This window comes from Clinocottus analis, unplaced genomic scaffold, assembly GCF_023055335.1.
Source record: "Clinocottus analis isolate CAN_PGR_092001 unplaced genomic scaffold, fCliAna1.0.p SCAF_12, whole genome shotgun sequence".
In the NCBI taxonomy this organism is placed as follows: Eukaryota; Metazoa; Chordata; class Actinopteri; order Perciformes; family Cottidae; genus Clinocottus; species Clinocottus analis.
The window spans coordinates 3,432,132-3,450,780 of record NW_027175843.1 but is presented as its reverse complement, the minus strand read 5'-3'; the positions used below and the strand labels follow the sequence as shown (position 1 = coordinate 3,450,780).

The 18,649-nt window shown below is 41.6% G+C and overlaps 2 protein-coding genes across 4 annotated transcripts; one reads left to right on the top strand and one right to left on the bottom strand.

Annotated features, from left to right (window-relative positions):
- Window positions 1-51: 51 nt before the first annotated feature.
- Window positions 52-12,622, bottom strand: usp37 (ubiquitin specific peptidase 37). 3 transcript variants are annotated; one of them, XM_068572718.1, is made up of 24 exons: window positions 12,464-12,622; window positions 11,390-11,618; window positions 10,609-10,759; window positions 9,206-9,297; window positions 9,003-9,118; window positions 8,628-8,708; window positions 8,250-8,338; window positions 7,846-7,939; window positions 7,563-7,718; window positions 7,151-7,276; window positions 6,845-6,968; window positions 6,237-6,475; window positions 5,988-6,105; window positions 5,735-5,814; window positions 5,333-5,497; window positions 5,084-5,137; window positions 4,310-4,454; window positions 4,001-4,220; window positions 3,486-3,652; window positions 3,037-3,097; window positions 2,200-2,315; window positions 1,876-1,945; window positions 1,544-1,682; window positions 52-1,321 (listed from the first exon to the last, which is right to left on the bottom strand). In XM_068572718.1, the coding sequence occupies exons 2-24, from the start codon at window positions 11,561-11,563 to the stop codon at window positions 1,234-1,236; spliced, it is 2,865 nt and encodes a 954-aa protein (XP_068428819.1). In that variant the 5' UTR covers window positions 11,564-11,618; window positions 12,464-12,622; the 3' UTR covers window positions 52-1,233. The 3 variants fall into 3 exon arrangements, with proteins under 3 accessions (XP_068428819.1, XP_068428820.1, XP_068428821.1); XM_068572719.1 differs by having other exon boundaries at window positions 4,310-4,451; XM_068572720.1 differs by having other exon boundaries at window positions 9,206-9,294.
- Window positions 12,273-17,644, top strand: cnot9 (CCR4-NOT transcription complex subunit 9). The gene is made up of 8 exons (XM_068572724.1): window positions 12,273-13,077; window positions 13,721-13,906; window positions 14,048-14,163; window positions 14,600-14,709; window positions 14,815-14,924; window positions 15,227-15,325; window positions 15,445-15,536; window positions 16,806-17,644. Exons 1-8 carry the CDS (start codon window positions 13,060-13,062, stop codon window positions 16,972-16,974), a joined length of 900 nt encoding a protein of 299 aa, XP_068428825.1. The 5' UTR covers window positions 12,273-13,059; the 3' UTR covers window positions 16,975-17,644.
- Window positions 17,645-18,649: the final 1,005 nt, after the last annotated feature.

Genomic DNA, 18,649 nt, shown 5'->3' with positions numbered 1-18,649 from the left:
TCTGAGTATGTCCAGCGGACATCTTGTTTCAACATTGCAAATTACTCACGGTGGACTGAAATGTGATTTAATTTTTTACAGTGGTAACAAAACAAAGCCTGAACAACCAGTGTCTAGTACATAAGCAAGCACGCCTGATAGGAACTAGTTGAACAGGGTTAGCAGAGGTCTACGGTGTCTAATACTGAATACTGGCCGTAAAGATGGTGAATGTAAAGGCTGCAGCGCGCTTTCCTGGCGGTCTGGTTTCATTACTTGTCTTTGCCATGGCATATCTTGATGGGTTGATTCACACTTCAACCCGATTTTGCAATAAATAGAAAATCTTTTGGCTTTTTATAAAGGAAAAAAAAAATCATACTTGCACATTGAGGTTTGACAAACATTAGAAAGCAATCAGGTTGTACAACTTTCAAAGTAAAGCTTGTATACATATTTATAAAAAAAATTTGGGAGGCACAAAGTCAAAATCCCAAAAGAATAAAAAGGTAGGCTTTACTGAAAAAAGCTGAGGAAACAAGATAACAGGTTTTGTTGTTTAGCTTACAGATCTTTTTAAAATCTATAATATGGAGACAACCACACATACAAATTAGTTCATAAGTCAAGCACAGAAAACTTGTAAAACATCCACACGCTCTGACAGAAAGCTGATTTGAAATGGCTAGTTTGCGCCAGAACATAAATATTGCACCAAATGTACCCGCTAAATACAACACCCCTCTAGCTCTAGAATAGCTTATACTCCAACATAGAATATATCTTTATTTCGTATATATGGTAAATAAAGGGTCTGTAAAACATACAATCCATAAATCACCAGTAGCATCTGGCGTTCGGTCGTTGCATTTAAGTGAAAGCCTGAGTGAACGGCCTTAAAGTTGGAAGAAGTGTATCAAGAAAGAAAATTTTACAAAAATGGTTAAAAATAAAAATCATAGCAAAGGAAAGAAAAACTCCACCCCCAAAAACATGGAGGCAAAATTGGCTCCACTGAACATTTGTAACTGCATTTCTGGTATTTTTAAAGAGTCTCGACAGTTAGTACCCGCGTTGGCATTCACAGGTGCTAAGTTAGCAGGGCATTTAGCGTTTCGTAGAGGGAAATTTGCAGAAGTGCCTGAAGACGACCAAGGGAGGACGGCAATCAGTAGTACTCAAGGTTGTTCAGAGGAGAGCTCCAACTACGAGGGTTCAGCTAAGGGCGTGGACGGCTGTCCGAAGATGTAGCGTTCAGAGGGGCTGCAGGACGTTCCTCGCAGCCTCTTGAGTGGTGTTGACACCAGACCTCTCCATTTCAGACAGCTGCTCAAACACATCCCTGAAGACACACAAGGTAAAAACGCATCAGAGCAAACACTCATGTAATGCCCACCGACACACACGCACATCGCAATATACTCTGCGTTTCACCCCAAAACACACAACGGTGCACCAACACTGCGGAACAAAGAAAACCCTCAGACAGATTGAGGTGGTTAATTAAGGATCGAGTGGTTTCATTATGGGCTCATACGCCGAGAAAAAAAAAGAAGACACTCACTTATGCATGTAGAAGAAGATGTATCCGCTGCGGTCCCGGTCTCGCTGTACAGCGGCTTCCTGTGTGCGCGACACGTCCAGGTCGTTGTAGGTCAGCCATGACTGCTTCTTCATGTCGTACACGTCACTGATGTAATGGCCTGTGGTGGAAAATTAAAAGGTATTTGTGGACACTGAGGGATTGAAGTGGTGTGTCATGGCATTCCTGAAGCAGGCTGAATGCCTTCCCAACAAAAGACTACACCGCCGTATAAACGTGCCGCAGCACATAGAACCACGCAGTCGGGGTTGGTGCATCTCTAGACAGAAGCAGAAAAACACACAAGTGCTCACCAGAAGAGGAGCTGCTCCCAATGTGACTGACAACACTGATGAGCCGGAAAGAGTTGGCCACGTCTCCGCTCTGTGGATTACAACATTTAGTATGAAGTTACTACGCATCACAACGGTTCAGTGTTTCCAATGTATACTGTAAATTACAAGTACAGCTAGATGTTAGAAGTTAGCTACAACACTACTTTCTTTCATGTAGGAAGGATTTTTACTGGATGTTTATCGTACACAATAGTTGCTTTTCATATTATAAAAAAGAATAACTGTATTTTACTTAAAATAGACAGTTCCACTGGTTTACAATCATAGGGCAGACGTTGGTACCTCAGCGTTCCTCTTCAGGTTCTCAGCCTCCGCTTCAGTGTACTCCATGTCCAGCACGTCCTCGTTGCCAGAATCATCATCTGAGCACAGCAACTCAGGCAGAGAGTTGTTAAATTCTGTCGGGTGAGAGATATTGATCCTGGTCAGGCATTTTCCAAGCAATGAGCAGGATTTTTATGTTATCGGCCTAGAACCTTTTGCTTGTGTAAAAGGCAATGGATAAAAAAAGGAAATTAAACTTAGACCTGTTTTTTGTCAATAGTTTAATCTCACATAGAACTGGTGTACATAATCTGAACGCTGGGCCACCGATGATTCATTAGATTAATTAAATGTCTCCCAATTTTCGGGTCGATACCAGTTGTTACGGTTTAGTGATACAATAAACTGTATCTTCCCACAAAAGAAATTAAAAGGATGAAGAAAAAAGCCTTCCAAAATACCACATTAAGACCCAACGAATTAAATAGAAATAGAACCCATTTCATTCAGATATCTTGAGCTGTGAGGTCAAGGGACCCCTTCGCCAAAATTCTGCTCAACTTTGGAGCGTTGTTCTGCTCCTTTCTGACGAGCGAGCACGAGGTGCTCTACGTTCATGATTCCAGCATCTTCATGTTAACTTTGAGATTGAACCCGCTAAAGCCTTTTGAAGACAGTAATGTCGGCAGAGGGTTAAACGTACTTAAGTACTGCCTACGGAAACCGGCACCGAACTAAATAGAAATGGTTCTTGGTCCGCTGAAGGCGCCCAGCAACAGCCAAAAGATGTTTCCTTTGCAGTGATTATCAGGGCTGCCCCTACTCAAAAGTCAGACAGTCAATCTTGGTTCATACCTTGCAAACTGAGCTCGGTGGCCCTCTTCAGGTCATCATCCTCTCTCAACTCTTGGGCCTCCTAAATGGGAGACAGTATAACAATAAGATTTTTCAAATTTCAACATTGCCACATCTGCTTGCTCATTAAATGATTGACATGACATAAGCTAATTAAGAACATTTAAGTAAACAAAAAAAGTACATGCTTCAGTGAGATCAATGATATTTTCCACAAAGTACTTTAATGTAACACCAGTTCAGTCTGGAAAGTAACAACATAGTATTACTCAATAAGGACGGGAAAAGGAAAAGAAATCACCATTCGGCAGTTACCTCAACACATATTTCTCATATGCATATTAAATTAAGGTAATTTCATGGAGCCATGGTGCTGTGACAGTATTCAGATGCAGCAGCATTGCGCCAGTCTTGAAGGAAAGCCCAGCACAGATGCCATGTGATCTTACATGCTCCTGGAGGCTCTGAGCCAAAGCCTGTTGGAGCTCCTGTTCTTCTCTCTCTTGATCCAGGCTGTACTGCTGGACCCAGTCCAGTTCTCCTTGCTGCTGCACGCTCTCTGGAGTCTGGTTCTCCTTGTTCTCGTCCATGGTCAAGTCCAGGGAATCCAGCACATCTACAGGATATCGACCCATACACAAGTTAGTTACCATGATAAATGAAATACAAGTAAAGTTCTCTCCTCTTAAACACCCAGATGCCCGAGTTTGATAGTAGCAATGCTACTTTGCGTAAGACGTACACTTCAACGCAGTTTGTGAGTCTATGCAGAAAGACAGATTGAATTTAGTGAAATGTGAACTCGCAAGACAATCGACATATGCGGTACTAAACTTGTAAAACATTTTACAATGCAACATTCACGCTACCCCTCTAGTATATTGGGTTTAAGTCTAAAAGACAAAATAGAACAGGACTGCCCTCGGTATCAACCCCATTTCCTGAATAAAGATCGTTGAACTACCTGAAGGCTGTTTGGTGTCCGTTTCCAGTAGATCTGTATGATAGGCCAGGTCATGGGCGTCTGAATCCCCAAACCCCGTATCTGGGCTGCTGGTTGGCTCATCCTCCGTGGGGGCTGGAGCCGAGAGCCCGGCTTCTTGACGACTCATCTCCAGCACGGCTGCCAGCATTTCATCATCGTTTATGCCACCGAAGTCTGCTGAATCTACAGCTGCGCCTCTCTGAAGACACATGAAACGGTGTCTGAACGGCAACGGACAAAACGGGAGGGTGAATCATGATTGACACGTTTGTCACAGCGAGCGCTTACCTCTTCCGGTCGGTCGTCGTCATCAGCCAGACAGCTGCTGAGGCGTCGCTTGCGGCTCGCAATCAGCTTTCTGTTCTCTTCTTCACAGTCGGAGTCCAGGAGGATAGAAGCGCAGCTGGAGTTGGACACTTTCCCTCCAATCCTACTACGAACACACACACAGTAAATTAATTTATAAGCAAAAAGGGAGAAAAAAAATCCAGTCGGGCACATCTTAGGACTTTTTTCTTAGTCATGCAATAAGTAACAGATAACACTTTAAAGAGTTAGTTTTTAGCATCAACACACTTAAGAGCTTTACTAAAGCTTGGTCCTTGCGATTATTTTGGCTATATTAGCATGTAGCTGTTTTAACATTTCAGCAATAAACTGCGTAGCCGAAATACAGACACTTAAGGACAAACATGTTCTTGTTAAAACCCTTTAAAACAACAATGTTTGATGCCATTTCAGCACAACAATCTTCCATTATATTATTTATGGCTTTCAATCTAGAACCCTGACTCCAACAGTGTAGTTTTTTACTATTTTCTTCCACTTTCAGTCTCAGGTTTGCCCTGTGGGGCAAATACATACCATTTTGCAGGTTTTTTTACGAGTGTAACAATGAGTATTTGGTTGTTATGATCAGGACTGAAGTTGCTTAAAAGATTTAACGAGGTGAAAGTGGCAGACTCAATATGTCATTTATTAGCAGTTTTTTTTAAACAGTATGTTCACTTAGGACGTCAGAGCAACTTGTTTTTAAAGAGGAATGTCACTGGCAGTACTTACCGAAGAGGCGCTGTGGACGAGTTGACCAATTGAGACGTTTTGAGTGTTCTTGACCTTTGAGAAAAACATGAAAATGTTTTACAAACCTTTGCTTCGTCTCTCAGCCAAATTGAATGCATCAAAGTAACTTAAACTTGTACTTAAAACGCTACCGAATCATCCTAAAACTCTGGATGTAATTGCCTAGAATGTAAAATGTTGAATGTATTATTTATACATTTTAATTTATTGGTGTTTAGGACTTCTTACATGGCGGTTTGGGAACTCCAGCCGAGACTTAATGGGGGTCGTGTGGATTCAGCACAGTGAGAGAGCAGGGTCAGGCATCGTGGAATCACAACTTGCTGGCCCAGCTTGCTGTTCATAGACAGCTGAGCGTTAAAGCTGTACCGTTTCAGGTGTAGGATAAGCACCCTGCGGGAAAAACAGATCCATCACAAATCAGAACATAATTTCTTTGTTTGTCTTCTTTTATTCTACTTGCGATCAATGGATGCTTACAGAAAATACCAGTCGTGGTTCTAATGTAACATTTGAAATGCAGTGCGTGTCATCTCAACTCTGAAATACGTTCAACTGCAAGCATTTGAAAAAGTACCGTCATTGCATTGTGAATTTACATTGGAGTCCCAATAGCCTGTGTGTAAATACCTGGGCAGTTTGCTGAATTTATGCATAACAGTCGCCGATTTCCCGTTGCACTTTTCACACGAGTATTCAATTTCCTCCATCTGCAAAAGGAAAAAGTAACCAACATGACACATTTAATATTTATATACATGACACGTAATATAATATAGCTGAGGCCTGTCGCTTACTAAATGTATCTAACAATCTTGGAAGGAGAACAAAGAGGAATTGATCAGAACGACGGCATGTTTATAGAAGGAGTGGAAAATCTTACCCTGAAAAAGAGATCCAGAGAATCTTGAATAGAGCGAAGTGGAAGGGTTTTCTTTCGCCGCGGCAGGTCGATGGACAAGTCGTTGAACTGCTCTCGCTTGGTCACTACCTCGCCACATCTGCAAAAACAACATGAAAGTATGAATAATCATGTGTTTTCTCCAGCGTTACCATCAGTTATTGTCAAAGACATTAGAAAAGACACATTGCAAAGACAAATTCAGGTGACCAAGCAGGAGACAGGCCTCACCCTTTGCAGGTGATGGTGTGCTGCACCTCAAACTCCATGTTGACCGCCACAGGGCAGGTGTAGATGCGGGACGTGTCTGCCTCTTCAGCAGGCTCTGCCTTGGCTGCCGATGACGTCGCCTCCTGACCGTTCTCACACACCACAGAGGACGATGCAGCTTCATTCGTCCAGCTCTTATTCATTTTCTCCACGTCATCTTTTAACTGGTCCAAACACTGGCTCAGGAACTCGTGAGCATCCTGGTAAATGACGTGACATGGACTTAATTAAGCACAATTAATAAATATATGAAGGCTATGTTTTGATTCGACACACAAAACTGAGATAGACACATCTACATAAACTACATACTAAAAAAAGGTGCCGCTATTAATTATTGATCTGAAGAGGATAGAAATGTATGCAGCGCATTATTGTGTTGTATATTTGTACACACTTTGAATGCGTTTGTTTTGTAATAACTTTGAATGCGTCTGCGCTCGAGCATTTCAGAGCTCCACAAACAAACTATTTTATATTTTCTGATGTGAGACATGACATCCATCTGTAACGATGACAAAACATTTGATCTCGAAAGGCACTCATGCAGCAGTAGAAGGACATCTTACATTCTGCATGTTTCCAGAGAAACGCTCAGCTGTGGAGGAGATGGCACTCTTCACTTTCCTCAGAAGGTCCTTCTTTGTCTCTGGACAGCCCACGTCCTTCTTGACCATGAGGTGAGCAAAACGCCTGCAGGCAGTGACGGTATCACACAAAATAAACTACTTTCAGGCAGGTTTTATTTTTCAATCTGAGTCCATTATCACACGCATGAATTAACAAATGATATAAAACAGAAACGTGTTGAAGCACCCTTTAACAATCTTAAAGCACAAATCAAGCTGGGTTGTCTACAGAGACTATCGTAGTACCTCAGCAATGCATTGATGGGCAACTTCTTCCAGGGGAGGCTGTGCATGTCACTGGAGAAGGAAGGGAGGCTGAAGAGGGACTGCAGGATGGCGTTCATGTAGCAAGTGTTACCCAGGTTTGAAAATCTGTGAAATAGTAATGACGGGATTTACACAATGGAAGAGAAAGGAATATTTTTGGGCCTTGAATTTGGAAAAAAGGAAATTTTAACACAACTCCTTCGAGGGGTTAAAAATTGTGAATAGCTGGCCTGTGGGAGACATTTCTCTCTCTCACATAAAGAGCCTATTCTGATTTTCCTTGGTCATTCTTTGGGTTCACAACAATTAAAATAAATGCAATCCAGTCTCTCCTCACAAACACAGACTGCTTATGCTCACTTTGAGTGCAACCCATCTGGCTTATTCTTACCCTTGCAGTGGGGGCTGAGGCTGGGCCAGGGTGGAGGGCCGCTGCTTGTTCCACCCACCGTAGTCCAGAGACGTGCGTACCTTCTTGAAGGGAGTGGAGTGATTGGGCAGCATGAGGCTTCTCTTGGCTGTCGTGGTGTGAGCTGTACTGGATGGCCTTTTTGTAAAGATTAAACATGAGTGAATCAGTGGCCCCACAATGATTTGATGCTTCAATTTTGAGAAACACAATTAAAGTACAAATAAATGTCCCAATTTAATTTTGAGAAACTACAGAAACTCACCTATCCAAGAAAGAGTGGCTCTGGCTGTAGTCTTTAGTCACAGATCGGCTCCCGTAGAATGACGTTGGCTGAAGAGGAGCTGAACTCAGTGGAGCTGAGGGAAAGTGAAGCATGAAGTCAATTTTAGGTCTGAATATAGAATTTAATGTTTTATAGAGACAAATTCTGTAAAGTTTCAATTAAAACACAATCTACACAGATTTGTTTGTTTTCTGTAATATTTTTTTTTTCTTTTACGCTGAAATATAACTACTTAGTATTTTAATTGCTCAAATTTAAGGTGCCTTTTTGGCAACCAAGAACTGATTCTTATTTATTTTTTAAGTTTGTGGACTGATATGCAAGTCTATCACACAGCAATACATAGGTAGTCTTGCTGTCGAGTTGTGGATGTCAAAGATTACCAGAGCTCCTGTGCTCTTCTGCCTGCTTCAGCTTGTCTTTGCAGCTCATCAGAAACTTCCTGGATGGATCCAAAGTGGCCTTGTTGTTGCTAAGGACAAGTATATAGATTATTAGATGTTACCCTATCTAAAAAAAACATTGAATATAATTTTGATCAACAATCAAAATAATTCCAATGTGCCAATGTAAGCCTTTATCTGTGTAAATGTAACTAACAGTCCCGTATATATTTACATTCTGGTATCATTGTTTTCACCAGATAAGAAAAAAAAATAACAAAAAAAACTAGATACAAAGTCTGACAAAAGGTTTCTGAAGTCAGATCCTATCAACGACCACTAATGTTAAGTCTGAGCATTGAGGCGTGTTGCTTTTACCTTGATGAGTCATTTTCCTTGGGGTAGTCCTCAGTCATGTCACTTTCCGAGGGGGCGAGGAGGCGCTTTCTCTTCTCGCTCCTAAAAAACAGTGACATTCGTGTTACAAGCCTGAACCGACCATTCCTAAACTGAACAGAAAGACAAAAAATGGAAAGTACTTTGTCAGGACAAGGGTCATATACGGTACAGGAAGATTGTCACAAGGACCTCCTGCCTGTCGTCGGTAAAAAGAACACAAACGCACTGTTTTTACGTTGTTGAAAACAACTACAGTGCACAACAAGTTTCCAGTTTCCGTAGGCTGAGCTCATTTGTAATCATCAAATTGATCATATTAAATAATTAACATTTCAACATAAATTTCCATCATACCGGTTCTCAGAGAGTCCAGTGCGGGTGGGAGTGGAGGCAGCTCTACTCGGGCTGCCCAGGGGCTTTCGCGGTGTCGTGTCCTCTCTGCCTTCTGCACTCTGCCGCCTCGGTGTTGTCTGCAAGAGGTGGGGAAAAGTCAGTCAAATGTTAGTGGAAACTTCTTGAAGTCCAAAGTTTAAAACCGTGGTGCTTTTCTTGCTCACCTGTCTCTCCCCTGAGGGATTGGTCTCATTTTTTGCAGAACGGTTCCCGAGCACACCGAAGTTTGCACTTCCGTGGGATGACTTTAAAACTGCTGTGTTAAAAAATAAGAAGAAATCAGGACAAAGCATGTGGGGAAAGATTCTTTGAACAATTTAGTCTGGGTTTGTAAACCCCCACCCCTTCTCTCAAAAAACCTGATTTTCTGTTTGAAGCTAGAACACTGTGGATTTTCCTAGACGCACCAACGAAGCGGCAGCTTTTTGGCGATAACTGTTGAACATCAGTCTCGTTGGAGACATTTTTACACAGTGGTGCCGTCAAGATACCCAAATTGTGACTTTAATGCAGGAAGCGTGATGGAACAATGGTTGACAGAAGATGGAACTTAATTATTTATTTTCTCCTAATAATTCTAAAGAAATAAATGTAGGAATTAAACAATGTACACATATGTATATGTATCTGTTTTCTCTCATATTTTAGTGTGTGATTTCTTTGATATTTTACTTCATTTTTACAAGCCAATATCCCGCTGAGGAGAGTTTAAAAAGACTTGTCACGGTAAAACAGCACCCCCGCATGACAATACATGCAGATAAAGTTCTATGAGAAGTTGATGAGGGAAAAACTTCTAAACTCAGAAAGACACCATAGTAACTGCAGAAAGCGCCGTGTTGTCAAAGTGTTGTCATTCTTGCTGTCGGACTGCTTTTACCTTAAGTCCACGTTACTGAGAAATATGGTGAAATAAACATGTTTAGTGGTTTATGCATCTGCTGAATAAAAGGAGATGCTTGTACAGATTTAAAGACGGTGAATCTAATTTCATTAGTACATTTGGGTGTAATTGAAGCCGGTTTGTTATATTCTGCGTTATTTTTTAACGACACCAGTTTCGGACGGGACCGGGTGAACGGTTCATGACCTGCTTTGTTTTTTTCTTCAAATTAATTTGTAGGCAGGATCTTTCTTGCCGACAAAAGCAAAATAGCGAGAGCTGCAGTTTTGTTGTTTTGACTTCTGCAAAGTTAAAATTGCCTGATTGTGAGTGATCCCAATCCAGTCCTTGAGCAGTCAGAAGTTAAATTTACTGTTTATCGCCTCATGTCCTTAAAGGAAGAGACTGTGTCAAAAACAATAAATCTGAATCTAATCTAACAATTTCAAGCTTGATTTATCTGACCATTTTTTAACTAAAGATATGTCAAAGTCCAATTGAAAAAACATTAAGCCATTTATTTTGCAGCTAAATACTGTAAACGTGTTTTTTCTTCTTCTTTTTTTAAAGGTATTTGGTAAAATATAAGTAATGCCATTTTTTGTCTCGCTACCAATTCAACATTACCTTGAGAAATACAACAAAAGCAAAGCATGTTTATAAAATGAGCCGTGGTGTAATTACTTGGTTTTCCCAGCTTCAGTTTTTCCAGGTAATCTTTTGTCTTCTGAAGCAAACTCGGTGGTATCTTGTCAAGGATGATGACGTTGCTGTCTTTCAAAGTCAGCATGATTCGACTCAATTTCTGGTTCACCGTCTTCAAGTTCTGGTTCAGCTAAGAGCAAGAAAAACAATACTAGATTAGCGTTTCCAATAGGTTGTCTGCAGTGGAATGATGACACCCATTCTACCGCAGACAAAATTTTGTTGTTGAAAATGAATACTATAAATATTATCTGGTCAAGCTCGGCTAAAAACAAAAAAACACAAAATTCTACAGCATGTTAGCATGGTGTTTCCCGTTTGTAACCGGTACAAACAACATTAACTTCACGTCACCTGTTTCTCCTCAGCTCTCGTGAAATTTTAGCAACAGTGCTCATAATTCGGATATAATAAATATAGAACAAACACTGGATATAGTCAAATTAAGGATCAATTAATTACAGTTGTATTTAATTGGTAGGTATATCTGTAAATAAAATTACAATTGAATACTTTTGAAGTCAATTAATGTTACGCTGAAATTAATTGACATTATGGCGTTTGGTGTGTTCCTTTCGAACTTAAGTTATGTTTAATTTCTGTAGATTTCACAGTATTAACGCTTCTATGACTTAAGATTGCTGAGCAAAGAACAAGCATCACCAAACAACTAGTATCCATATCACCCGACTGCTCTGATGGCCTTTGAACAGATGAAACTGTTGCACCCATTATTAAATATATACAAACTGAACAATACCTGGAAGGTTTTGGAGGCTCCACCACAGTTGAATCTTATACAGAGGTTGACTTTGTTCTCCTTCTCCAGAATCTCAAAAGTTCCCTCTTTCCATCTGGTGGTGCCCATGTCCAGGCTGGTTATACGGATCTTTATAGCGCCCCCGCTGGAGAGTTTGGGCACTACGGTTGTCATGGCTTACTATCCAGTTGGTGCACTTTGGAGGTTGGGACTTGCAATCGAACAAATCCTATACAAGAAGAAAATTCAATAAATCAGCGTCATTACAACCACGAGGTGTTATTTATAACCCACCACATGTGTATAGTCTCCATCAATTAGATTGTAAATGCCATGCATAACACTACCACCGAATTATCATACTTATTGCCATTGCTCCTCCTGAGCGATATGACAAGCTAACGCTCAATGATAAACCAAACAAATCTGACTGCACTTATATTGGATGGCATATTAAAGTCACCAAAATGCTTGCAATGATGTTACTCAGATGATGGCAACTACGAATAACACATTTAAGCGAAGCCGGTGTGGTCAACGCTTTACTACTGCTTTCTTGTTTAAAGTCACAACAAACTCAACCACATGCAACACAACGTAGGCGTCACACTCCCAGCAACAATTTCGACAGATATGGGCGAATAGTTTCACAAAGTGGAAGAACTCATGCCACTTGTGTTAGCTGGCTAGCAGTCTCGGTAAGAGTCAAAGTAACCCGGTCGGCGTTAGCCATCACACTAAACCCACTGGCCAGACTGAGCCGTGGCTGCAGAGACGCACGACTCAGTGCGACCAACGACCGAGTGCGACCAGCGTACCGCACCTCCCGCACGGTTCACGTTTGTCTGACGAGACGAAAATAATCAGCTCGGGAGACTAACGTACGGCCGAGCCGAGAGTCCGGGACGTGGACGTCGTCCCCTCGCCTACAGACGCTGAATGGAGGGGAGGCCAACATTAGCTAGTCGGCTAGTGCGCTAGCGGGAACTAGCTAGCTAACTGGCTAATTTGCCTGATTGTAATTTGGTGATGAAAACACTCTCGCAGTTTCAGTAAATCGTCGCAGTTCTTTACCTGTCGACGATACACAGTCGCCTTTGAACTTGTAAACCAATGCAACGTCTACGCAGGTCCTCCGAACGCAGAAAGTTTGTTTTGCCGGCATTCACCTGCTCCCCAATACGTATGTTGTTGACAGAGGACCCGCACACGACGCCTCGCAACACTGCGCGATGATGGCGGGAATGTGAAAATTTACAACGGAAATGGTCCCCGAGACGTCCTACTCTCGCGATATCTCCACCGGTTTGTATTTAGGTTGGTTGCCTCCATTGCAAACAAAACCTACCTGCGAGATAATGTTATTGGAGTGATATCCTTCAGTCTTCCGATGCCGTTAGCGATACAGAATATATTAACGTGGTGTTATTCTGATATTGCTGTGGCGTTATGTTGTTTGTGACGTTCATGCTCGCGCGTAACTACAGGATTCCATTTGACGATACATTGAGCGCTAGCATTAGCAGCTAGCTGGGGCTAGTTGACTGCCGTGCTGTGTGTTTGTTCCGCCGAGTTTGTTTTATTGCGGCCGCATTAGTTCGCTGCTCCACCACACTTCAGCTCACACAGCGGTTTAAACAACACATCGGGACCGCAAAGAGATTCAGAGGATGCTGGCGACGGGAGCAGTGAGTATCTTATATCAGTGCAACGTTAATGCTGTCCATCTACTTAACGTACGCTAACTTTGTGCAATCTTTGCTCACGTTACGTTTTCCTTTTGGTTTGTAAAAAAAATAAATCTGGTTCAACACTATCTGACCGTATTACATATACGAAGTATCAGGTCACAACTCTTAATTGAATTGTTTTATAATTTTTACACTGATTAGGTATTTTATTCCAAGACTCCATGTTTTTTGGGGGGAGCGGGGGTTACACCACTTCATCAAATGGAAATATTCTAGTGGTATTCATGTCTGGCTGCACAGTTTGCATTAGTTGGGTCTCTGACTAAATAAAAACTTTATATATTATCTGACATAACGCATAATGCTAATTTATGCAGATGTAAAGGTGGATAAAGCTGCTCGCTCCCACAAAGTCGGTCATGATATAGTTGTATATATTGATATCAGTTATGGGAGTCCATATTGTGAATGTGTGTAGCAGTAACATGCACACGGTATATAAAGATACGCATGTTGCATTGTTGCGATAATCGAAAAGTATTTTTCTCATACCTTCATATGGACATGGGCATCCCAGGATTCTTGTGCATGGCGATCGATATTGCATGCGTCTGTTGACCGTGTTCTCTTCCTTTTACAGGCTGTAACTAACGTCACAGCTCTGGCCCAGGTAGACCGGGAGAAGATCTACCAATGGATCAATGAATTGTCCAGTCCAGAGACGAGAGAAAATGCCTTGCTGGAGCTGAGCAAGAAACGGGAGTCTGTGCCAGACCTGGCGCCAATGCTCTGGCACTCCTGTGGCACCATTGCTGCCCTGTTGCAGGTATGACCCATGTCCCATCCCCAGCTGTACCACTTTGTATGGTTTTGTTCACTATACGTGTATATTGATTGTCCGCTGTTGCGTGGCCTTTTTAGATAGGTTCAACTGATTTTTGTCATCTTATGTCTTTCTCTTTATTAGGAAATCGTGAACATCTATCCATCTATAAACCCACCTACGCTTACAGCTCACCAGTCTAACAGAGTGTGCAATGCCCTGGCACTGCTGCAGTGCGTTGCCTCACACCCAGAGACACGGTAATGGGGAGTTCTTTAAATGAAAACAATCGCAGGGTTTTTTTTTTACGCTGATTTTGTTTATTTTACTGCTGGCGATGACGGGCTGTCTTTAGAAGTTTCAACCATGCAACGTTACCTAATCCATTGGGCAGCGGTTGTTTTTCAAACCACATCTAACCAAATGTACTCTGAAGTTGTTTATGTATTTGGATGTTTCATGTGACAGTATCATTTTTCCGGGACACTTGTCTCCTTTACTTCTATAGACAGGAATTGGTCTCTAATCTAAGAACTGGGCATTGTAATCCCTGTTTATTGAGTTGCTTGTAATGTTAATGTCCATTAAAATCCATAAAGGTATAAAGGGACCTTGTAACTTACCTGATATTTACTTTTATACAAGAGTCTGGTCACGTTGATTTTAAAATACTTTTTCTTCTTTGTCCCTTACCAGGTCAGCCTTTCTTGCTGCTCACATCCCTCTTTTCCTTTACCCTTTTCTGCACACTGTGAGCAAAACACGTCCGTTTGAGTACCTGCGACTTACCAGCCTCGGAGTTATAGGTAAAGTTTACTCCTGCTTGGTTGTTTTTTCTTGAATGATGGTTCTTTCCATGAAAACTGTGTCGTCATTGTTCTCACCAAACTATCTTTTTGTATTCATGGCAGGTGCCCTGGTCAAAACAGATGAACAAGAAGTGATTAACTTCCTCCTCACCACTGAAATTATCCCACTATGTCTCCGCATTATGGAATCAGGGAGTGAGCTCTCCAAGACGGTACTAAACTGTTCCAGCTGCTCGTCATACGGTCCTCTAACTGAACAACCACAGTGGTTTCCCCTTAAGTCATACTCAAATCCGTTGCTTGTCCTTTTTTTTTTTTACAAAAAAGGACCAAATCTGTTCAGTCATTTCTCACAACTTGCTGCGTTTCATTCCAAATAATGAGCTTTTGCAACTTATTCGTTACGCTTTTCAGTTCCATAAAAATAAATCACATATTTTTATGTTTCTGTACCTAATGGGGTTGTAATATCCGCTAACATTTTACCACTCTTCACTTCCTTTTTTTCTGACAGGTTGCTACTTTCATACTGCAGAAGATCTTGTTGGATGACACAGGGCTGGCCTATATATGTCAAACGTATGAACGCTTCTCCCATGTGGCCATGATCCTTGTAAGTGTTTTGAGAAACATCTGGATTTTTATTGAATTGACCATCTTAGGCTCTGTGCATGGACGACATTGGCCTTCACAGTCACAATTGAACGTTCTTTTTTTAATGTTTTTTTGCAGGGCAAAATGGTGCTCCAGCTCTCTAAAGAACCATCAGCTCGCCTGTTGAAGCATGTTGTCCGCTGCTACCTTCGCCTCTCAGACAATCTCAGGTAGATCAGAGTCGAACCGATGCATTACTGTATGTCGCTTGTTTTAACTATGGCTCTTGTTTTACTGTGTACAGTAGGTCCCAGGCCCTCATTGGGATCTCACAATATCAGATTTTCACTAGAGTTTTACGGCACGTGTGTCTGTGTTGTCTTTTTTTGTATTTTTGTTAATTTAATTACACTTAAAATGCAAGAGATGGTCTGTAACCATAACTGTAAATGTATGTTTTAACATCCACTGGACTATTCCCACACCATCATCACATATTTATTATTAACATGATCTCAATATTTTATTAGATTTCACTGTTATCAATAGCAGTATATTAGGACGCTCCTCGTCCCTCATGACGCTGGAAACATCTAACTGAGAATGTGACTGAATAATCACATTTTCAGTACTTGCCACTAGGAGGAGCCATTACACAAACACAAATTGTCTTTATTGGCTTTTCTTTGGACTGAGAAGGCGAGATGTTTTGACAGTCACCTATTTTATCATCAGATGAAGTAGGTCAGCAGCTGTCTAATTCAGATAGGAGCTGACGCTCGTGTCATAGACTATTGTATGCGCCAATCAATTTCCACCACAAGTCCATCCTTAGCTGATTGCTTTCACAAGAAACACAGTAATAAGCAGAATCTGCGTGAATGGCCCAGATAGCGCTCGCGATTGGTTTGTCCGTCCTGGGCTACTGCAGAAACGTGGTGCAACATGGGAGACCACGTGAGAAGGACCCGCTCCATATGTTAATGTTAAGGGCTCATTCTAAAGCCTAGTTCATGCTTCTGCGTCAGGTCGACGGGGTACCTACGGTGTAGGTACCCCGTCGACGCACACCCCTACGCCGTAGCCTGATGTGCACCTCCTCAAAATCAAAAATGAGTTCTGCTAATAGTCCCCCCTAAATGCTACACACTGGTCTTCCAATATTTTGTATTGCAACTTAATAAGTACAATGCAGCTAATATCCCTTTTAAGTAATGTTAATAATGCATGTCAGGATATCCTATTGCAGAAGCAAGGGTGTACTTGAGATGTTGATTGGTCTGTGATAATAAGCAGGAGAACCTCCATAAATAGCTTCCTTTTTTTCATAAGGAATGTGTTTTCCAAATACGTGTTTACTCTTGATCTAGCAAGTACAGGCTTCTTTTTGTTTCCCCCTCTCTTTCATTTGGAGCCATCCAGCACGAGACGCCGTCTCTTTTTCAAACCAAGCCGTCTACTGGGAAGTGGTTTGTGACATTGTGGTCTTCTTTCCTCAGGGCCAGAGAAGCCCTGCGTCAGTGTCTGCCAGACCAGCTGAAAGACAGCACCTTTGCTCAGGTGCTGAAGGACGACACCACCACCAAGCGCTGGCTGGCACAGCTGGTGAAAAACCTCCAGGAGGGCCAAGTCACCGACGCTAGAGGCATCCCACTGGCGCCACAGTGATGAGGAGGGAAGTGTGTGTTTCCAGCTGACACAGAAGGACTCTCAACAACGTCTAGATTTTTGTATTTTGCCCAATGTGGCAGTAAGACAAAGGGAAGGACACAATGGAGACCGATTTGCTTTTGGATTACATCTGTTTTTTCTTTTCTTCCAGTGTGTCACTTTCACACAAGGTCACTTCTTCACAGCTGGAAATACATTTTTTAAGAGCCAGACTCATCGTAGATGGCTGATATTTGAGAAAAATTAAAAACCAATAGTGATATATTGGCTGGTATTTTTGTTTATGACATTGATGCTGAAAAAAGAAAAATGTCTGTATGATATATACCGTTTAAAGAAAACTTCACCATCCAAACAATAAAGTAATAAGTTACAGGAGAAGCAAATGTTTAACTTGAAATAGGGGAGAAAAAAATGCCAAATGTACTTTAGAATACAACCTGTACAACATAAATTGCTGCATTTCACCGCACTGCAATTTTTATCTGGATGTCAGCATATCAATACTGATATATCGATGATAGGCTCGTATCGGTTGATAACAGCTATAATATATCGGTCAGCTCTCGCCTTTTCCCGTTTATCACTGTAACTTTCTGTAACATTCCACTTCACAGTAGGAACTGTTATTTTTTGCTTCTATTTCCAATAAGACTTTTTAATCTTCTGACTGGTTGTGGTTTTTTTTATATTTTAAGCTTCTGTGGACTGAAACTGTTGATGTATTCCTAATTAGTTTACCGTGTTAACTAGCGGTCCAGCAATACTTAAAATATGCTTTAGTTTCAACTTCTAGACTGGATTACTGTAACTTCTTATAACTTCAGGCTGTTCCAAAGCTCTTAAATCTCTCCAGAATGCTGCAGCTCGTGTACTAACAAAAACTAAGAAAAGAATTCACATTACTCTATTTGCTGCTCTGCACTGGCTCTCTGTGAAATCAAGAATCAAATTTAAAATCCTTCTTACCTATAAAGCCTTAATTGGTGATACACCATAATATGGAGCTTATAGTACCACATCACTCCACTAGAGAGCCGCTCTCACTGAATGTGGGGCTATTTGTGGTTCTCAGAGTCTTACAATGTATTACAAGAGCCTTCCGTTATCAAGCTCCTCTTCTGTGGAACAAGTTTCCACTTTCAGTCTTGGGGGGGCAGATACTCACTTCATTCAAGAGCAGACTTAAGACGTTCCTCTTTGGTAGCTCTTATAGTTAGGGATGGATCAGATTTGTGCACTGGTTCAGCCCCTAGATATTCTGGATTAGGCCTAGACTGCTGGAGGACACCTTAGGATACACTGAGCACCTCTTCTCTCTCCCCTTCTGGATTAATTCATGTCTCTTCAACGCACATCACTAGCTCTACTTCTTCCCGGGAGCCTCTGTGCTTTCTCGCCTCAAGTTTCCAGGGATTGTGGCTGTGTCTGGAGCAAGTCCCGCCTCCTGGCGGCCCTGCTGATGCTCCACCTCTCTACTTCCTTCTGCTGACATGGATCGTGGTCCATGCCTACTACTCATTATATGAATCATTTCTGTCATATTCATTAAATGTGCAGTAACTGTTACATTGTTCACACATGACATCTATTTGCGTCTGTCCATCCGGGAAGAGGGATCCTCCTCTTTGGCTCTCCTCATGGTTTTTTCCCCTGTGAAAGGTTTTTTTCA